Raw genomic sequence first — 18,236 nt, forward strand, 5'->3', positions numbered from 1 at the left:
GTGCATGGGGAAGCAAAGTGATTTTTCCAAATCAAAGCAGGCCCTGCCAGCTGGCTGTGCCAGTGGCACACAGGGAGCTGGGCGGCAGCTCCTGCCCGTGCAAGGGCTGGGAATTTTCCCTCTGCCTGAAGCCCTGGCAGCGCATCAGGACCCCCTGCCTGCAGCGGGCAGGGGGTGTCCAGAGGCATTTTGGCTTTGGCGGTGTGAGCATCTCAGACTGTGCATCCACGCTGCCTGGCCAGCACCATGGGCTGAACCAGCACCCACACTAGGACGTCACCAGCTACCGTCATGCTGTGTGACGCAGCCTGGCATGGAGGAAGAATGCCCTGTGGTTTTAATCCCATGTGAGCGCTGAGCTGCCTCGGAGAGCGTCCTCCTCCGGCGCTGACTCAGCAGGATAAGCCGCAGCACAAGCTGCTCCAGCGCCCTACCAGCCGCCGTCCTGTGGGGAGAAGGGGAGGACGTGGCTGGAGAGGAGGAGAAGGAGGCAGGAGGACACCAGGACACCCCTGGGACAAGCACAGGGAGAAGCAGTGTGGCAGCTGAGCCGTGCCAAGGAGGCTCCCACGTCTCAGGGCTGATCCAGGTAGGTGGCAGAGTTGGTGCCAATGCTGTGCCAGTCCTGTTACAGCAGCGCGGAGCAGGGTCACCTAGTGAGGGGGAGGCACAACCACACACCTCCCAGGATGGGTCTCTGGAGTAGCTGCCTCCAGGCAGGAGGTGATCCGTGTGCCAAGTGAGCCTGGCTGGGCGGCCCTCACTGGGAGGGAGAGGAGCTGGGGCCACTGCTGGCTATAGTCCGGCATAAGCAGGGCTGTCAGCCCTGGCACTGGGATCCCCATGCTCCTGCCAGGCTTGGAGCATGGGATAACGTGGCTGTGTTTTTGGGGCTGTTTGAAGGGTGGTTCATCATGGTTCGGTGCAGCCCAGATCAGCGCGGCCATGCCAGGGCAGGCAGCTCAGCACCGCAGGAATGTGGAGCAGCAGGTTGTGCTCGGCTGGGCTGTCCTTGCTGGCCAGGAAAGGGATGGGAGCCCACAGTGGGCACCAGTGGCTGTCCTGGGGGGGACCCTATGTCCTCGTCCCTGTGCCCCAACAGCCGCCTCTGTGTGGCTTATCCCCAGGGCCGAGCCTCTGGCACTGAGCTGACCTCCAGCACCCACCATGGGGATGCATCCCTGCTTTGCCTTGCCTGGGTAGGCACGTTTGCACCTCTGTGCCAAGCCAGGGAGCCTTCCCTGCACCAGGCACAGGGTCTGAGGGCAGTGGGGCCAGCCATTGGCAGGGTGCCACCATGGGGCATGGGGTCTGGGCACCACTGGACTCATGGGGTGCTGCCGCATGGGCACCTGGCAGCTCCCCATCACCCCGGGTTTCTGCCACCAGCCCGGGGCTGCCTCTGCCTGTGTCTTTGTGCAGCGCAGAGCACAGCCTGGCCCTGCTTCCCATGGGGGCTGTCAGCACAGCTCTGGGGGGGGGCTGCCTGTCCCTGCCCTTGCCCCAGTGAGGACGTTGGTGCCCAGCACTGCTGGCTCTGTCCCCACATCGCCCCTTTGCTGGGCTCCCTGCAGAGGGGTGCAGAAAGCTGTCCCCAGGGGGGAGGCAGGAGGGTCTGTGGTGGTGCTGGGACCATCCCCAGCTGTCCCCACGCCTGGCCGGCCCCCTGCAGACACTTTCCAGGTCAGAAGGCAGCATGTCCCCTCCCGGAGCCGGGGACTGGGACAGGGGCAGCCAGTCTCCCCCAGGCTGCTCGCCTGTCAGAGCACATCAGGCGAATGCACCGTGTGCTGCGGGGTGGCTGCGGAGTGGAGACCCCCTTGGGGTACAGATTCCGGGGGGCTTGGGCCGACATGTTGGTGAGCACTGGCTTGCAGATGGTGCAGCTGTGGCTCAGCATGGCCGTGGCGTGGTGCTGTGGGTGCTGGGGCTGGCTCCTGCCGCCCGCGGCTGACGCTGGGACGGGCCCTTGGGTTGCACCCAGGAAGTTGTGCAGGCTGGCGGGACTGGCGGGCGGCTGGCAGTGACTGTGACAGCAGCCTGCTCAGGGACACCGTGGGACGGAGTGGGGCCACGGCACACTGGCCCCCACCGTGCCCACCCGGTGAGTGCTGGGGTTCACCGGTACCTCCCCGGGGCTTGCCTGTGCCCGCAGCTGGGGACCCCTGGGGGGGGGCGGGTCTTAGAGCAGCTCAGGAGGGGGCATGGGGAGGTGGGGGCAGGTCAAAGCACGCACCCTGCCTGAGCCCCTCTGTGTGTTGAGACCTCTCTGGCTGTGCCCACCTCTGAGCAGGGGGCTGCAGGGGGGTGCAGGGCTGGTTTGCCCCCCCCCCTCCTCTGTGGGCGGGCCAGTGCCTCTGCAGGACCGACCGTTGGGGCGGGTGGCTGCGGTTGTTGGGGTTGGCAGGGTCCCAAGGACATGCGGTGCACGGGGCCCCAGCGTGGCTCCAGGCACACCTTGGCCAGGCAAGCACGGGTGGAAACCCCCGCTGGTGCTTTCCAAGGGGCTGCAGGGTGGGAACGGGGAGCCTGGGAGCAGCCCCAGCACCTGCGAGGGGGCTGAGAGCCAAGGGAGCAGCACAGGGAGTGGAGCCCCGAATCCCCCAGCCTGGTGGGGTGGGGAGTGAGTCGGGTGGGGGATGCACCTCTGGGCAGGGGCAATGCACCCCTTGGTGTGGGTGAAGGTGATGCACCCCCAGGTGTGAGTGGTGCACCCCAGGAGCGGACAATGCACCCCTTGGTGTGGGTAGTGCACCCCGCGGGCAGCCGATGTGGGAAGAGCATCGGCAAGGGGTGCTGGGCCAAACCAACCCTCTGCACCCCGGTCTCGCTCGCCAGAGTGCCCCTCGCCATGCTGAGGCACCCTCCCTGCTGGCCCCGCCGGCCCGGTGCGGTTTGAAGCTGGCTTGCTGTGCGGATTGGCCAGGGGACGTTTCAGGGAGGCTTCGGTGGCGGCGGAGGCGTGGTTCCTGCCTTCAAATAGGAATAAATAGGAGTCCCGGTGCAGCCGGCGCAGACAGTGCGGCACCGCACGGCCCTGGGCAGCCTTTGTCTGCTGGTGGGGCCAGGGCCAGGCAGGGGCTAGGCAGCCGGCAGTGCCCACTGGCCACCGCCACCACCCCTTACTCCAGCCCCTCTTTGCAGCCAACAGCACGTGAGCCCCTCGCTGCTCGGGGTGGCCGCTCACCCTGTGCCCCGGTGCTGGCACCGAGGATGCCCATCGAGGCACTGCAAGCTGGTGATGCCATGAAGGGGGTGACGGTGACGGCGCCCTTCACCTCGGCCATGCCCATCCGCATCCTTCGCAAGGGTCCTGCGTATTTCCGCCGGCGCACCGAGCCAGGTGCTGGGAAGCCCAGCGCAGTGGAGAGGCTGGAGGCCGACAAAGCCAAGTACGTGAAGAGCCAGAGGGTCGCCAGCACCAAGCAGGAGCCAGTGAAGCCACTGCTGCTCAAGCAGCCCCTCTTCACCCCAGGGGTGCGCCGGGCTGTGCTCACCTCCAGCCGAAGGGCACCCCCAGGGCTGCACCGCACCGAGGCTGGCAGCCCGAAGACCTCCCTTGATCTGGAGATCCTGAACAACCTCATCAACCTCTGCGACAGCCCTTTCCCCAAGGCAGAGAGCCCGCTGGGCAGGGAGCACAAGTGGAGGGTGGAAGCGCCAGCAGCACTGGGTGATGGGGCGGATGGTGCCGGCAAGCCACTGGAGAGCCCCGTTGCTGCCAAGCCCCCTGGCAGCATGGCTGTGCGGAGGGTGGACGTCCGTCCCTGCGGGGCTCCACGGGGCCAGGTGACACTGGTGCCTGCATCCCCTGTCCCGGGCGGGCTGCCTGCAGCCCCGGCACGGAGCTCACCCACCCGCCCCGAGAGTGCCCGCCGGCAGCCCCTGCTGCATCGCTCCAAGTCGGACCTGAGCGATCGGCTTTCGCGGGCCACTGCTGACCTGGAGCGCTTCTTCAACTACTGCGGCCTCGACCCTGAGGAGGTGCAGGACATGGGCGCCGAGCGCTTTGCCCGTGCCAGCTCTGACATCGTGTCCCTCAAGTTTCACAGCGTGAGCACGGCCAGCTCGGAGGGCGGCCGCTCACCGCCCAGCACTGCCACGCCAGAGGGCCGGCCAGCTGAGCGCGTGCCCTACGGCATCTCCATCATCGAGCGTAACGCCCGTGTCATCAAGTGGCTGTATGGGCTGCGCCAGGCCAGGGAGCCTGAGCAGGTCTCCAATGTGTAGCAGTGGCAGCAGGCGCTGGGGACAGGTTGCTCATCAGCAGGCAATGCTGGCTGGGGAGGGAGCACAGGCTGTGCCCTAGGAGAAGAAGAGACCTCTCAGCGGTGACTTTCGAACTCAGCACCCTGCCTTGTGCCACGGCGGCACTGGTGTGGTGGCCAGGCACCCTTCCTGCTGACTCTGGCTCCATCAGAGCCCCATGCCGGCACTGGAGAGCCAGGTCCCTGCAAGCTCGTGGGAGGGCAGAGGACACATCCCCGGGTGTGTGGTGGGTCCCTAGCACCCTTCCCTCACCTGCTCCCGTGGGCATCCGTGTGCGGTCGGCCTCCCTGTGCTGCCAGAAGCTCCTGCCTGCCCTGCTCCTCACCAGCACCCATGCGTGGGGGGCAAGAAGCTGCTTCCCCCTGCGCGGAGCAGGGACCCAGCCCCAGAGAAGGAGCTGCCCCCTACAGCTTCCACCGTGGGAGGCCACACTGCCAGCGGTGGGGGCTGTATCCTGATGACACCTGTCTTAATGCTGAAAATGTGGGAGAAGCTGGGTGGTTTTTTTTTGGGGGGGCAAATCCAGCCCCTTGCTTCAGCCCAGGGCTCCGTGTGTGTGCGTGCGTGTGTGTTTGTGGGTGCTTGTGTCCCCTCCCAGGTGCCAGTGGGCACACAGCCCCCAGCACGCTGGGCCCCGGTATTTATGAAGATGATGGTTGTTTTTTCCTCATTTCCACTGTTTTTCCTGATGTTTGATCTGTAAATAACAATAATAATAATACAGCTAGTTTTATTAAATGTCTGTGCTTTGGAGGCTGTGTGTGTTGCTGTCTCTCCAGGCAGTGGAGGTCAGGATGGGGATCCTTGGGGTGCCCATGGCTCAGCAGGGATTCATGGTGCTGAGTGGATGGGTGCGGGCAGAACCGATGGGTGCTGTGCCATGGTGTGCCAGCGCGGGGCCCAGCGGGCACGGTGGGGGTGGCGGTTGGGTCCGGCAGGTCCCAGCAGAGCCCCAGCTGGCAGGATTCCCCTCTGTGCCGCAGCCAGCACCGTGCGGACCATGCAGCCCTCCCCTGTCTCCTCGCCCCACCTGTTGATCTTGGCCGAGTCCTGGTTCCTCTGGGACTGTGAGATGGGGGCGGCGATAGCGGAGACCTCCCAGGCGAGCTGGGGAGGTGCAAGGATGAAAGTTGATGCAGGGAGTGCTTTGAAGATGAAAAGCGCCTGTGCGTTATCCCCGGGCGGCCTCGCGCAGCACCGTGGCCCTCCCAGCACTGTGGGTGCTGCCTGCACTGATGAGGTCCCCCTGCTCCTTCCAGTGCTGATGCATCCCATGTGGGCAGGGGGCTGCTGGGGAAGGTGGCACCAATGCCACCTGCCTGCACCCAGGGGACCCTGCCTGGATACTGGCCCTGCCACTACCTCCCTCCGGCTCCAGCTGTGGTGGTGGCTGCAAATGGCTCCACACGTGCGGGGAGCCAGCCTGCCTGGAGTGGGTGCAAACACCGCATGCACGGGGGTGGTGACAGGCCATGGGCAAGGTCCAGCCACCGACCCCAGGGCAGCAGGTTTCATTTTTGAGCACAGCAGAGCTCCTGCCACCCTGTGCTGCTCCAGCCAGTGCTTCCCCCTGCTCAGCCCCATCCTGGCAGCTGCTGGCAGAGCAGCACCAGGGCTCCTCTTGACCAGTGCTTCCACCCAGCACCTGAGGTCCCCCCAAAAGCCCTCATGGGGATGAAGTATTCCCACCCAGCTTGGCTGCTGCACTGTGTGTTTCTGCCCAGAACCAGTGCACAGGGTGCAGGATCCATCCAGGTCCCTGTGGGTCCAGGCAGGTCCAGCCGCCTGGGATGCAGTGGTAGGAGGCGGTGGCAGGATGCGGTGGCAGGATGCGGTGGCAGGATGGGGGCATGATGTGAGCCCGTGAGTCAGACTGACAAAGTGGGCTGGGGAGGAAGCGCACACCTAAGGGATCCTTAATGATGGCATGTGGGGTGCTGAGTGCCTCCCCGAGGAGCCGGAAACCAGGTGATGATGATGACAGGGACCCCAGGCACCCACCTGGGGACAGGCTTCACCCTGGGGGAAAGCTCTGCGGGTAATGGATCCCTGCTGGTGACTGGGACCGGCTGTGCTGCTGGATTCCTCAGCCTGGCGTGTCCCAGGGCTTGGTCTAAATATGCTGCTATTGCTGAGGAGAGGGGGGGCACCCACCGGCCCCTGCCAGGCCTGGGGCCAAGCAGCTGGCATGGCCCTCCAGGCACTGCGGACCCTCAGCTCGGCTCTGGTGTCCTGTGACCCACCGTGGCTGCATGGCCATCCAAAGCCCTGTGTGCTCATGCGTGATCGTGTGCATGTGTATCCAAGTGTGCATGCATGCTCACGTGCATGCATGCTTGTGTGTACATGTTTCTGTGCATGCACGTCCATGTGCATGCATGCTTGTGTGTACACATGTCTGTGCACATGTCTGTGTGCATGCATGTCTGTGTGCATGCATGTCTGCAGATGCACAGATAGCAGGAACCATGATCCTGAGCCAAGAGTCTTCCTCTGACCCTGCGCCCATGGGGCTGCCTGCATGAAACCCCGGCACAGATGCTTTGAGGCGACGTGTGCCCCCCAGGGAATGCCCCCACCTTCGCATGTCCCTGCCGGGGACAGCAGGGTGGCCCCAGCACTCCCTATCGCTTTCCCTGGCAGCTGCCTTTCGGTGGCTCCGGTTTCGGTGGGAAGCCACAGCTGAGCCCGTCTGTTATTCCCAGGGAGGAGGGACGGCAGGGGATGGTGTCCATCGCCCTCACCCCGCATGTTGGGGTCTCCCATGGGTGCCCCACGTGCAGGCAGGCGCTGCAGGCAGGCAGCTGGGAGAGAGAAAACCGGCAGCACCCCAGCCTGGGAGCCAGGCCCAGCACCCCGGGGTGGGGGCCGCCCCCCCACCTGGCACGGGGCCCCATGCCCAGGTGCAGCCGTTGCGGGGGGCCGCGGCTGTGCTGTGCTGGTTGCTGCCTGCAGTGCTGCTCGCCCGGAGTGGGGCGAGGCTCCCAGGCAGCCCCCCCGCCCCTTATTTTCCATTTTTTAATTATTCCGCACAACCCCACTTACGAGCATCTTCTGGAAGTGCCAACTACGTCACGTGCTTTAATCACTGTTAATTAGTGAATGCCTCAGGACAGCGTTGAGGGCAGGGCATCAGGAGCCTCACCGCTGCCATGGGTGCAGCTGGTGCCAGTGCCAGCACCCTGCCAGAGGGTCCCACCGTCCCCACGGGGAGGACAGCGTGTCCCTGTGTCCCTCACCCCACTGGCCCTGTCCCTGGGGAGCCACAGTGGGGCTGGGTTAGGTGACAGCGGGTGGTCTCCCGGCACCTCTGCTCCTCAGCTCTACGGGGTCTCTGCTGTCACCCACCCACCCACTTCCATGGGGTGACAGGGACCCATTTTGGGGAGGGAGACACAGGGATAATTGGGTGTCATGGAGGCAGTGGCTCCCTGGCAGCTGCCACTGGTCCCCAGGGCTTGGGTACCAGGGGGACAGGTGACCTGGGGACCCAGTGGAGCGATGCTGTCTCCCAGGGGTGAGGGTGCTGCGGGGGGCTGCCACCGGGCTGCGTGGGACCTCCGGTAGCAATGGGCCTGAGAGATGGGGGCAGGGAGTGCAGGGGGACAGGACTACCTGCAGAAGGGTGACAATGACAGGCTGTCACTGAGCCCTGCCTCCTGTGGGCTCACCCATGCACTGAGCTGCCCAGGGCTCAGGGTCCCCTTGGGATGCTCAGAGTCTGTCTGTCCTGCCCTGTCCCACAGCCCTTCTGCCCACCCTTGTCCCAGTTGCTGAGGAGAGGGGATCAATGCCTGCCCTGGGGGGATGGGATGCAGGGACCCCCCACCCACTCATGCCCTGTTGATGCTTGGAAAATAAATATGTCTTAGTACAAAAATAAAAGTGCCTCCAGCCTCCCATTTGGGGGGGTGGCTGGGGGGCCCCAGCTGGACACCCAGCTGCTCTGCACCCTGCTCCTCCCAGGCTGCTCCCCAAAGTGCCCTCAGCGTGGGTTTGCTGTCTGAATGCAACCGTGGGCAAGAGGTCCCTGCCCCATGCCCCACTTCCCCCTCCTGCATGCCCATCTCCTCCCTCCTCTGCCCAGCTCAGATCCTCCTGAAAGCCACTCCCAGGACCTTTCCCACCACCTCCCACCCCCCAACCCCATCACAAACTGCAGCCCCCTCCCCACCTGCCACCCCTCAGCCCCAACCTGCCCATTCTGGGGCTCTGCCTGCCCCTGCCAGTGCAGCCCCCCTGCAGCGAGCACCTTCCAGCCTAGGGCTGGTCCCCCCAGGGTCCCCAAAGACAACTCCTGCTCATCTCATGCACCCTGGGGGCTGGAGGCACTCAGTCCCATCCTGCAAGGAGCAGTGCCTGTGCTGCTTTGCATGGGGACAGTGGCTTGGGCCATGCACGGCAGAGGGGATGGCCTGTATCCCCCTGCACAGCCATGCCTGGGCAGGAGGGATGGCACTGGCTTCTTGCACTCGTGAGGATACCCATCCTCTCCAGCTCCCCTAATCCCATGGGGAAAGCGGGATGGTGGGCGCTTTGCAATGCCCAAAAATAAGGCAAAGCCCCTGTTGTGCCTTGGAGCCCAGCTGAGTGTGCAGGGGGGCCCGGCAGGTCTCGGACCCCTGTCCCCAGAACAAAAATCGGAGGCCCTGCAGGACAGGGAGAGAAACCGAGGTGTGATCTAGTGGTTTCCATGTGCCGAAGCCCACTGCAGAGGGGCTGGTTCAAGGCAGAGCCCCCACACCAGCTCCTGCAGCACCAGAGCCCCTTGTCACTGCCTGTGGGTCCCTCTGGCACAGCCAAGGTGCCACTGCCCCTCTCCATAATGTGCAGGCTCTTGGAAGATGGGATAAACAAGAGTAAAAAATATAACTGGGGGTAAAGTTCCCCTGCGGCGGCTGGGAGGGCTCAGTCTCCTGCAACCATCCCTTCTCCTGGAGCCCTCTCTCCGTGCCAGGCTGGCACCGGTTACGGTGCTGCCCCACTGCCAGCACGCTAGAAGCTGGTGGGTCGGATCAGCATGCGGGTGCCCTTCAGGGAGTAGCTGGGCCCCTGGAAGTGGTGCCAGCGGATGCCGTTGAGCTTGCGGATGTTGTGCCGGGCTGGATAGTAGATGCCATTCAGGTTGGAGAGACCGCAGGCGTCGAACCACCAGCCTGCGAGGAAGGAGCGGGGTGGGAGGGTGGCATCCCAGGTGGGCACCCATGGGTGCTGTCTGGTTCTCCCGCCCCACTCACCTCCCGACAGCATCTGGGCGCACTTGCAGAGGCAGTTATCATTGTCGGCGTCGCGGGTGCTGAAGCGGGTGCCCTGCAGCGCCATTCCACTCTGCTGCCCGGCTGTGCCACTGTAGTCCTGCAGCGACAGCCTGCCGCCCAGCACGGCACCGCATGGCCATGGCCACCGTCAGTGACAGCTGGCTGCTGCTGGGGGTGGGTCATAAAGCCCCTCAGCCCTGCTCGGGGCGGGGGGGGGGGGGGGAGTGTCAAAGGCCATGGGTGCCACATGCTGAGCAAGGCCTGGCGCGGAGGGATGCAGGCAGAAATCCTGCAGCTCCAGCTTGGCCGGGGTCTGCTGGCTTGCAGGGCCTGTCCTGGGGTCCCCAAGGGTGGAGGTCATGTTGTATTGGGGCAGGGGAGACCTCCCCAAGGCTCCTGCCATCGTCTTTGCTGGGGTCAGCTTGGTGCATGCCCAGGATGCATGGTGCAGGGGATCTCTGGGGTCTGGTCCCATCTCCAGCCCAGCACCAAAGCACCCAGCTGCCAACCCTCCTGCCTGTGGCTGTGCTGAGGGGCCCGGAGCATACACCATCCTCACAAGCCTGGCAGCAGGAGCGCAGCACCCCTCCTTGGACACGGGTGTAGCAGCCTGGGGATGCCCAGCATCCCTGGGAACACTTGGTGGCCATGGTCATGTCACCCCCACTTGCCCAAGCAGCAAGCCACAGTGCGAGTGTTCTGGCTGCTGGCTGGCACCATGCTGGGCTGCCAGGTGGGATGGGAAATCCCACTGCCCTGATGCAATGCTGTGCATTGAAAATCTACTTCTCAGGAGCCCAGGGAGAGGAGGAACGGGTGGCACAGTGATTTCCTGCAACGCCTGGAGGGAGCTCTGCTTAGGCAGAACCCCACCAGGAACTCCCAGCAAAGCCCCGTGTGATCCTGCACCCCTCCAGGGCCATGCACCTCCCTGGGGCACCACAGTCAGCTCTTGCCCATGGCCATGGCTGCCTGTGGGGCTCGGGGACAGTTGGAGATGGGGTGAGCTGGGCGGCCGCCCCCACATTTCCTCTTTCCTACCTGTAAAGCTGCTGCTCGCTTCCCAGCTGGAATTTCCCATAGTGGGCATAGACCTGGCCGCCCTCCCAGTCCTGCAGCTCGATGCGCAGGGCATAGGGTGCCTGGCTGGTCAGGAGGTGCACAGCCTCGTTACCCATCCAGTACTCGCCTGCTGCGTCCCCAAAGCCCTGGGGGAGCAACGGGGTGGGTAAGCACAGGGTGCCCCCAAGGGTGTCCCCCTCGCTGGGCAGGTACAGACCTGCTTGTACTCCTTCCAGCTTCTCTGGAAGCTGAGGCTGCCGTTGGCACGAAGCTGGATGACTGTCCAGCCCCCTCGGTCCATCTCCATGTCGCAGTACGCCTGCAGTGGGGAGAGCCAGGGTGGGCTGCAGAGCGGGGGGATGAGGGCTGGCTTGGGGTGGGCAGCTGGGTGCACCTCCAAAGGGCTGGGCAGCCCAGCATGGGTGCTGCGTGGGTGCTAGGGGCTGCTGAGGGGCTGGTGAGCATGTGCTATGCCCAGTGTCTGGCTTGGGGGGTCTCTCCTCCCTCTGTGGGCAGGGGCTGGGGCACAGCACCCATCAGTGGGGGTACCTCTAAAATCAATTTAGGGCTGTGCAAGCCCTGCCTTCACCTGGCAGCTGCTGCCTTTACCCCCTCTGCAGCCCCCGAGACACCTCATCCCTCATGGGCAAATGGGGTAGGGGGCAGTGCCCCGGTGAGGGGAGATGGGGTTGCCATGCAACAGGGACACCCACTCTGCTCCAGGGCCAGCGTGCACTGGGTGGCACTGGGTTCAGCAGCACCCCAAGGTGCTCCCTCCAGGCCATGCTCACCTTTTTGGGCTCGCTGAGGTTGGTGATGTGGAGGGTGTAGACACCACTGGCGTGGATGCCTGCCCGGCGCACCTCGGCGCAGTCCTGGAAGAGCTGCTGCTGCCCCGGCAGTGGGGCTGCAGCAGAGGGGACGGTGAGACGGCAGAAACCCCACCGGTCCCGCAGCCCTGCCTGGTTTTGTTGCTCTTTCCCTCTCCCTTCGGATACTTCTGTGCTCACAGATTATTTTTCTTTTTTCTGTGCTGTCTCCCTAGGGCTGGGTGAGGGGTCGTGCTGCGCTGGGGCTGCCTCCAGCCTAAGCCTGGGGATTTGCCACAGCTGGGGACGGCGTTGGGCCACGGACCCTCCCCTGGGGCTCGGACCTGCTCCCCGGCTGGGATGCAGGGCTCATTTTCAGCGCGAAGTCACCCACGCCTGAGCTGAGCACAGGGGCTGGCACAGCACCCTGGCACCCTCTCGGGAGGGCGAGGATCTCTTCTGCTGCCTGCACCCTGCCTGCACCACTGCCGGCTCACCTCTGCCCTGCGAGACAAGGCGCACCAGGCTCTGCACCGTCTCGAGGAGCTGGAGCTGCTGGCGCTGGAGCAGGCTGGTGTTGGTGCTGGCAGCCAGCAGCGACTTCTCCAGCTCCTCGATGGTGCCACTTTGCCGGCTCACCAGGTGCTGCAGCTTCTCCTTCTCTGAGCGGGCCCCCGCCAGCTCTGCCTGGTGCTTCGTCTCCATCTCCAGCACCCGCACCTCCAGGATGCTGAAAGGGGGAGGCAGCGGTGATGGGGGATTGTGTCTGCACTCAGCAGCTGGGCAGGGAGTGGGTGGCACAGTGGACCCAGCTCCAGCTGCTGTGCCCCAGGATGTCTGTGGAGACCCAGAACTGTCCCCATCCCCTGCTGTGCCCACCAAATCACACCCCGCCTGGCACCTCTGGGATGCGCTTAGCTAGGGGAAACCAAAGCCCGGGGGGCTGTGCTGGGGCTGGGCAATGCCCCAGGGACCCCAGCCAGCCCTTGGAGGAGTTCAAGCACCCCCCCAGCAAAGTGCAGCCGCACTTCTGGGGTGGGAGGCACCCGGGGGCTGTGGGGGTCCCCAAGCCACCCCAGGCCCAGTATACTTGTTCCTGTTCTGCAGCTTGTGGATCTCATTCGTCTGCAGCAGCAGCTGCTTCTCCAGCTTGGTGGTGGACAGGGAGTTCTCCTGTAGCTGCATCTCGATGCGTGATGTCTGGTTCAGCACCTGCCCCAGCAGCAGAGGGGAGTGTCGGTGTGAGCAGCCAGGGCCACCCCATGTCCCCAGATGTCACCCGGCTCACGCTTCTTGGCACACAACCCCAGTACCTCCATACACTGGGGCACTAAACCATGCATCACCCTGGTGAATCGCCCCACTTTTAGCAGTAGAGAAACCATGCCACCCACCACAGTCCCAGGGGTGGTGGGGACATGGGGACACGTGTGCTGTGCACCCCAGCCACCCTTTTACCTGGGCCTCCACGCTCGTGAGCTTGCGGCTCTGCTCGGCGCTCTGGTTGAGGAGGGTGCTGCCGATCTCTAGCATCGTGGCTGTCTGGTTCTGCACCGCCGTCTGCCGCAGCTGCGCCATCTCCGGCTTCATGCTCATCTGGATGTAGCTCTCCAGCTGTGGAGGGGAGTGGGGATGCGGCAGGTCATTTGGGGAGCTTGCCAGGTCCTCCCCCAGCACACTGGCCAAGCCTGGCACCACTTGACACATCCCTGGGAGTGTTTCGGCACAGAACGACCCGTCCCGGGGCCCTTCGAAGCTTATCGGGAGGACTGACTGAGCTGCCCACATGCTGCACCGCAGCAGGGCAGCCCCCTCAGGCACCAGCTGCCAAGATTCCTGGGCTGTGGAGCCAGCTGGGACCTGGCACGGGCTTATGTGCGCCCGGGTGTGCTGGCAAGCTGGGGCTGCTGCCTGGCCCGGGCGGCTTGTGCTGAGCAGCTGGGCAGGGAGTGCCCGGCATCGGCATTGGCATCGGCATTGGCATCGGCATCAGCTGCCAGCCTCTGGGCACTGGTTTCCCAGGGCTGGGGACATGGAGGGTGGGGGGCACCATTGGCTGGGGAAGGTGGGTGTCTGGAGCCTGGTGCTGCCTCGCCACAGGGAATCACTCGGGGCTGGGAAGAAGCTGGCTGCGGACACAGCTGAGATGTCGCTTCCGTTTTCCCAGCCCATGGGGGAGCCGCCTTTCCCAAAGGCTTTTCTATTTCTGGCGGCCCTGCCACGAGGTTCCCATTCCTGGGGCAACGGCCTCGCTGGGGGCATGGTCCCTTGGCGGGAGCCGCAGGGAGCGGAAGGGGCTGCGCTGCCGCCCACGGTGGGAAAGCGGCCCCCAAGAGCAGGAGGGGGTGGGGGCTGCCCAGCTCCATCTACCCCACAGGTCCTGTTGTCCCCACACTGCCCGGATCCTGCTCCCTGCCTGAGCTCCCAGCTGGTGCCGGCAAAGCCCCACGTCCCTGCACATCTCCTGGGGCTGTGGACCAGGTGGGACCAGCACGGGTCTGGGATGCTGCTCTCTGGGCAGTGTAGCAAGCAGGCAGCAGTGCCGGGATGCTCAGCACCACTGTGGGCAGGCAGCAGTGCCGGGATGCTCAGCACAGGAGCAGGGCAGGCAGCGGGCCAGAGCGCTGCTCTGCACTTGTTTGTGCATGATGAAATCTGGTTGGCAGCAGTGAGGACCCGTTCCCTCCTCCCCAGAACCGGGCAGTGATAACACCATTGCCCCACCACAAGCACCCACGGAGGGCAGGAGGGTCCCAGGGCTGGGCATCCCGGTCAGCATGCCTGCACCCCGTTTCCCTGGGGATTTTCCCTCACAGGAACACGCTCGCGGGGAGGAAGCGGGGAAAGGTCGGAGAGCCACGTCTGGAAAACATTTCACTGAGCTGAGTGATTGCTGGAGAGTTTCCCTTTAACCACGTCGTTAATCTTGTTGCTTCACAGGGCTCTGGGAGGCCTTTTCTCCCTCTTAATCTTGCTTTCTTTTTTTTTCTTTTTTAAATAAACATATCTCTGAGCCCGAGGGCAGTACATACCCATGAAAAAGGTCAGGCTGGCACGGGGAGGGCTGAGCGCAGCCCAAGATGGAGCCCCAGCTCCCGGCCCTGGGAGCACCTGGGGCTGGAGCAGGACACGACGTCCCCGGCCATGGGTGGCGCAAAGGACCCAAGTGGGACAGGCTCTGTGCAGAGGACAGGGAACATGGGATCACCCCCCTTTCACCACATAGATGCCGAGGTGAGCGGGGCTCACCTGGGCTTGGAAGGGTCCCACCAGCCTCATCCCTTCCTGAGAAGGGCAGAGGGGCTGGAGGGGAGACTGTGGCGCTGTGGGTCACCCCAAAATGCTGCCCTGGTGCAGGAGGAACCCCACCCTCCCCACTGTCTCACTACCAGTGACCAGTTGCCCACAGCTGGATGATCCCGTGCTGCCTTCTTGCAGCTGCATCCTTCCACTGTCCCTGTCCCCATCCTGCCCTAGCATTTCCAAGCAGCCCACAAGCACCAGCTTGGGGGGAGCACTGTGCCAGGCATGGGAGAAGCCCCCCACCCCGCCTGCACCCCTCACCCATGCCAGGGTGAGCAGCATCGGCCCCTGTGCCACAGGCACCCCAGAGCTGCCAACCTGCCCCGCTGGGGACCCCATTCCACCCTGATCCTCCCCCCCCCCCAGACCCAGTGGCACCACCGAATGTTTGTGTTTGAACTAAAGTTAATTCCTCCTGAGACATACACGGCCAACGGGATGGCGAGCAGAAGCCACGTGTCCTTGTGCGCTGGGTCCTCGCCACATCCCTGCCCTTCCCAGCCATGGGGGGCTGCACATGGGGAGGGGGACTCAGCACCCCAGTGCTGCAGATGGGGTTCCTGGGGGAAGCTGGGTGCTGGGGGTGCCCAGGAGGTCTGGGAAGCCCAACTGGCGTCCCCATGCCAGGGCAGAGCAGACAGGGATGCGGTGTTGTTTACAATCTGTCCCCAAACCCGATGCCTCCTTTGAGCCCCCGTTTGTTTGTTCAGGCCTGGAGTCCGACCAAAACAAGCCTCCCTGGGCAGCTCCAGTTAAATTAGGAAAGCCAAGGAACAACAGAAAAAAAAATAGCTGCAAGCTGCCTTTAAATGGAGAGGGCCACGCTGTGGGATGGGATGGGATGGGATGGGGTCCTGGCTGCCCAGTGCCCCACTGCCTTCTGTTCCTTGGGGCTGCAGCGGAGGGCATCACTGTCCACAGCTGCCCAGATGTGCTACCCCACTTTGCCTGTGGCTGCTTGCTCCTGGGCAGGGCCATGCGCACCTCTGGTGGGACGCCTAGCCCCCTGCCTTGCTCAGCCATGCCCAAAGGCTGCTCTTGTGTGAGAGAAGCTCAGAGCTGGCCTGAGCACCCAGGGCACAGGGATGACTGAGAAGGGACCCCAGGGCACAGAGACCCCAGAGCAGGAACTCCAGGATGCAGGGACCCAAGGGCACAGGGACCCCAGGGCACAGGGACCCCAAGGGCACAGGGACCTCAGGGTGCAGGGCCCCCAGGGTGCAGGAACCCAAGGGCATAGGGACCCCAAGGGCACAGGGACCCCAGGGCTGTGCATGCACAGCAGATCCAGCAGGTCCTGCAGCAATGGAGATTTGCTGCCACCAGCCAGGTGGTAGCTGGCTCTGCCAGTCCCTCTGCTACAACCCAGGCTAGCTGTCAGTGGAGCCATAGCTCAGTGTTTTCCCAGTTTTTGAGAAATTTGTCATTTCGGATGGCAGAGAGGACAGGGGACAGACCTGCATGTCCCTGATGCCTGCCCTGTCCCCCATGGCCAGGGGAGGCTCGCTGAGCAGCGTGGCTGGCACAGACCAGCCCCGGGACCCCTGCTTGGTGTGTTTGGCTCCAGCCTGGCCCCAAACACTGCGGGGGCTCGACACACACCATCTCACAGTGCCACTGACAGAGGCACACAGGTCCCATTGCACCCCAGTGGAACACCACCACGACGTGGATGTGGCTGGGCTGTTGATGCCACTCAGCTGGAGGGCCAGTGACAGCTGGGGACAAGCTGTTTGCTGCCTTATCAGCACAGGCACCCAGGGTCCTGCTGCTGCTGCCTCGCCTGGGTGTGGGGTTTGTGGCCCCCCAGGAGGGTGTCCCCTGGGACAAGCCGGCTGGGAGCTATTCCTGGGTCTGACGCAGGCGGCCGTGCTTGGCCCCAGATGAGGGCTCCTTCGGCGCTTGTGAGCTCTCAGGAAGGAAATGCTGCTTCCTGCCTCAGGCAGTGGGGATGGGGTGAGCCAGAGTGGGGAGCATCCCCATGGCACGCAGCCCTTCTAGTGTGGCACCCCACTGCCCCCTGCAACCTGCCCACGTGTGGCACGGCCACCCAAGAGCCACAGGTCCCGCTCAAAGTCTCACCAAATGCCAGAAGCTTTTGCAAACCCCATTAAGTGGGAAAACGATGGAGCTGGAGGGGTTTTGGTGGCCCCTGCCCTTAGGTCTCTCGCTCTGCTACCTGCAAAAACCCTTCCCAAGAACTTTCCAGAAAGGCCCCATCTTGACCCAGAACAGGGAGCCCTGAGCCCCAGGGTATGCCAGCCCATCTGGAACCACGAGGAGCAGGGATGGCAGAGGGATACAGCTGCAGTGGCAAGCACTGGTGACCTGCAGCACCCATGAGCTGCAGCACCCAGCCCCTCCAAGGAGACAGTTTCTGGTGCAAATGGGCCAGGATCAGGCCCAGGTTGCAGACGTTGACCTGGCCACAGTGCTGCTGCTCGGGTGGGTGTGAAAGCCCCTGGCACCCAGCTCTGCCTTCGGCAGCCGGGAGCAGGCAGGGAGCTGGAGCAGGCAGCCCTATGGACACGCTGCACGCTTGGGACCCCTGCCCGTGCCACCCTGCTGCCCGCACCCCTGCCGCCCCGCACCCTACCTTCAGCAGCCACTGGGTGCTGTTCTCCAGGATCCTCTCAAGGTGCCGCAGGCGCTGGGTGGCCCCGTGGCCGGTGTGCACGGTGCCGGCCGGTGAGTCCCGCTGCAGCAGCGCATTGGCAGGGCTGGGGGCGGCGGGGGCAGCCGGGCAGGGTGGTGGGTCGGCCTCGGGCAGCACGAAGGTGTAGCTGCAGTGGCCGTGCTGCACCCGGTGGTAATGCCGGCGGCTGCCCCCCTCCAGCGCCCGGCGCTGGGCTCCGGCCGCGCACAGTGCCGTCGTGGCGCAGGTCAGGGCCACGAGGCCAAGGCTGAGCGCCTGCATGGCGTGGGGGTCCCCGTGGCGCTGGGGGGGGCAGAGCAGGGTGCTGCGGGTGGGGATGCACCACCGCTGCCCGGGTGGCCGCGACGCCGCTCTTTGCCGGGATGGGTCAGTGGGTGCTCGCCGCCGAGTCGAAATGCTGCGATTTCGGCATTTCCTCCCTCTGAGCCAGCTCTGGCCGCCCCGGCCTTTTATCACCAGGCGGCCACAGCCCTCGCAGGGGGAGAGGGGGGGAAAAAAAGAAAAAAGAAAAACAAAGGAAAAAATCTGTTTAAAAACAATACTTCTATCTTTTTTCTCTCCTCCTAAGCCCACTGCGGGGAGATCAAGTTTCACACGTGATCTATAAATGTCTTGCACACACACTCGCACAGGCAGCCCCCGTCCCTCCCCCAGCTACAGACACCCGCCAGCCCCCCCGGCCGTTCTCTGCACAGCTCATTGCACCTCCTGCAGCGCCAGCCCCATGGCAGCCCCATGGCAGCCTGCCGGGCCAAGCTGCCAGCACCGAGCCCTCACACCCCCCAGACCCAGCACTCGGCGAGTCCCTCCCAGCCAGCACCCACTGGGACCCGCTGCCCCTGGGGCACCCCCATCCTGGGGAGCAGAGCTCCCTCCCTG

General features: G+C 64.4%; 2 protein-coding genes across 4 annotated transcripts; one reads left to right on the forward strand and one right to left on the reverse strand.

The window, feature by feature from the left end:
• Nucleotides 1-202: 202 nt before the first annotated feature.
• FAM110A (family with sequence similarity 110 member A) lies at nt 203-5,022 on the forward strand. 2 transcript variants are annotated; one of them, XM_040609273.1, is made up of 2 exons: nt 203-589; nt 3,145-5,022. In XM_040609273.1, exon 2 carries the CDS (start codon nt 3,214-3,216, stop codon nt 4,228-4,230), a length of 1,017 nt encoding a protein of 338 aa, XP_040465207.1. In that variant the 5' UTR covers nt 203-589; nt 3,145-3,213; the 3' UTR covers nt 4,231-5,022. The 2 variants fall into 2 exon arrangements, with proteins under 2 accessions (XP_040465207.1, XP_040465206.1); XM_040609272.1 differs by lacking the exon at nt 203-589 and adding an exon at nt 1,996-2,104.
• A 3,426-nt stretch (nt 5,023-8,448) lies between these two features.
• ANGPT4 (angiopoietin 4) lies at nt 8,449-17,884 on the reverse strand. Of its 2 annotated transcripts, none has more exons than XM_040609476.1 (9): nt 17,298-17,882; nt 12,857-13,012; nt 12,489-12,610; nt 11,896-12,128; nt 11,381-11,496; nt 10,807-10,908; nt 10,569-10,735; nt 9,507-9,637; nt 8,449-9,425 (listed from the first exon to the last, which is right to left on the reverse strand). In XM_040609476.1, the coding sequence occupies exons 1-9, from the start codon at nt 17,616-17,618 to the stop codon at nt 9,265-9,267; spliced, it is 1,509 nt and encodes a 502-aa protein (XP_040465410.1). In that variant the 5' UTR covers nt 17,619-17,882; the 3' UTR covers nt 8,449-9,264. The 2 variants fall into 2 exon arrangements, with proteins under 2 accessions (XP_040465410.1, XP_040465411.1); XM_040609477.1 differs by having other exon boundaries at nt 9,308-9,425; nt 10,569-10,673; nt 17,298-17,884.
• Nucleotides 17,885-18,236: the final 352 nt, after the last annotated feature.

This window comes from Falco naumanni, chromosome 10, assembly GCF_017639655.2.
Source record: "Falco naumanni isolate bFalNau1 chromosome 10, bFalNau1.pat, whole genome shotgun sequence".
Taxonomy (NCBI): Eukaryota; Metazoa; Chordata; class Aves; order Falconiformes; family Falconidae; genus Falco; species Falco naumanni.

Bases quoted from the DNA above. Each gene is read 5' to 3' on its own strand.
- FAM110A (XM_040609273.1), top strand. From the start codon at position 3,214: ATGCCCATCGAGGCACTGCAAGCTGGTGATGCCATGAAGGGGGTGACG.
- ANGPT4 (XM_040609476.1), bottom strand. From the start codon at position 17,618: ATGCAGGCGCTCAGCCTTGGCCTCGTGGCCCTGACCTGCGCCACGACG. The intron at 13,013-17,297 runs GTAGGGTGCGGG...TCCCCTCCACAG, and splicing joins GCACCCAGTGGCTGCTGAAG to CTGGAGAGCTACATCCAGAT. The intron at 9,638-10,568 runs GTAGGAAAGAGG...GCTGGGCGGCAG, and splicing joins AGCGAGCAGCAGCTTTACAG to GCTGTCGCTGCAGGACTACA.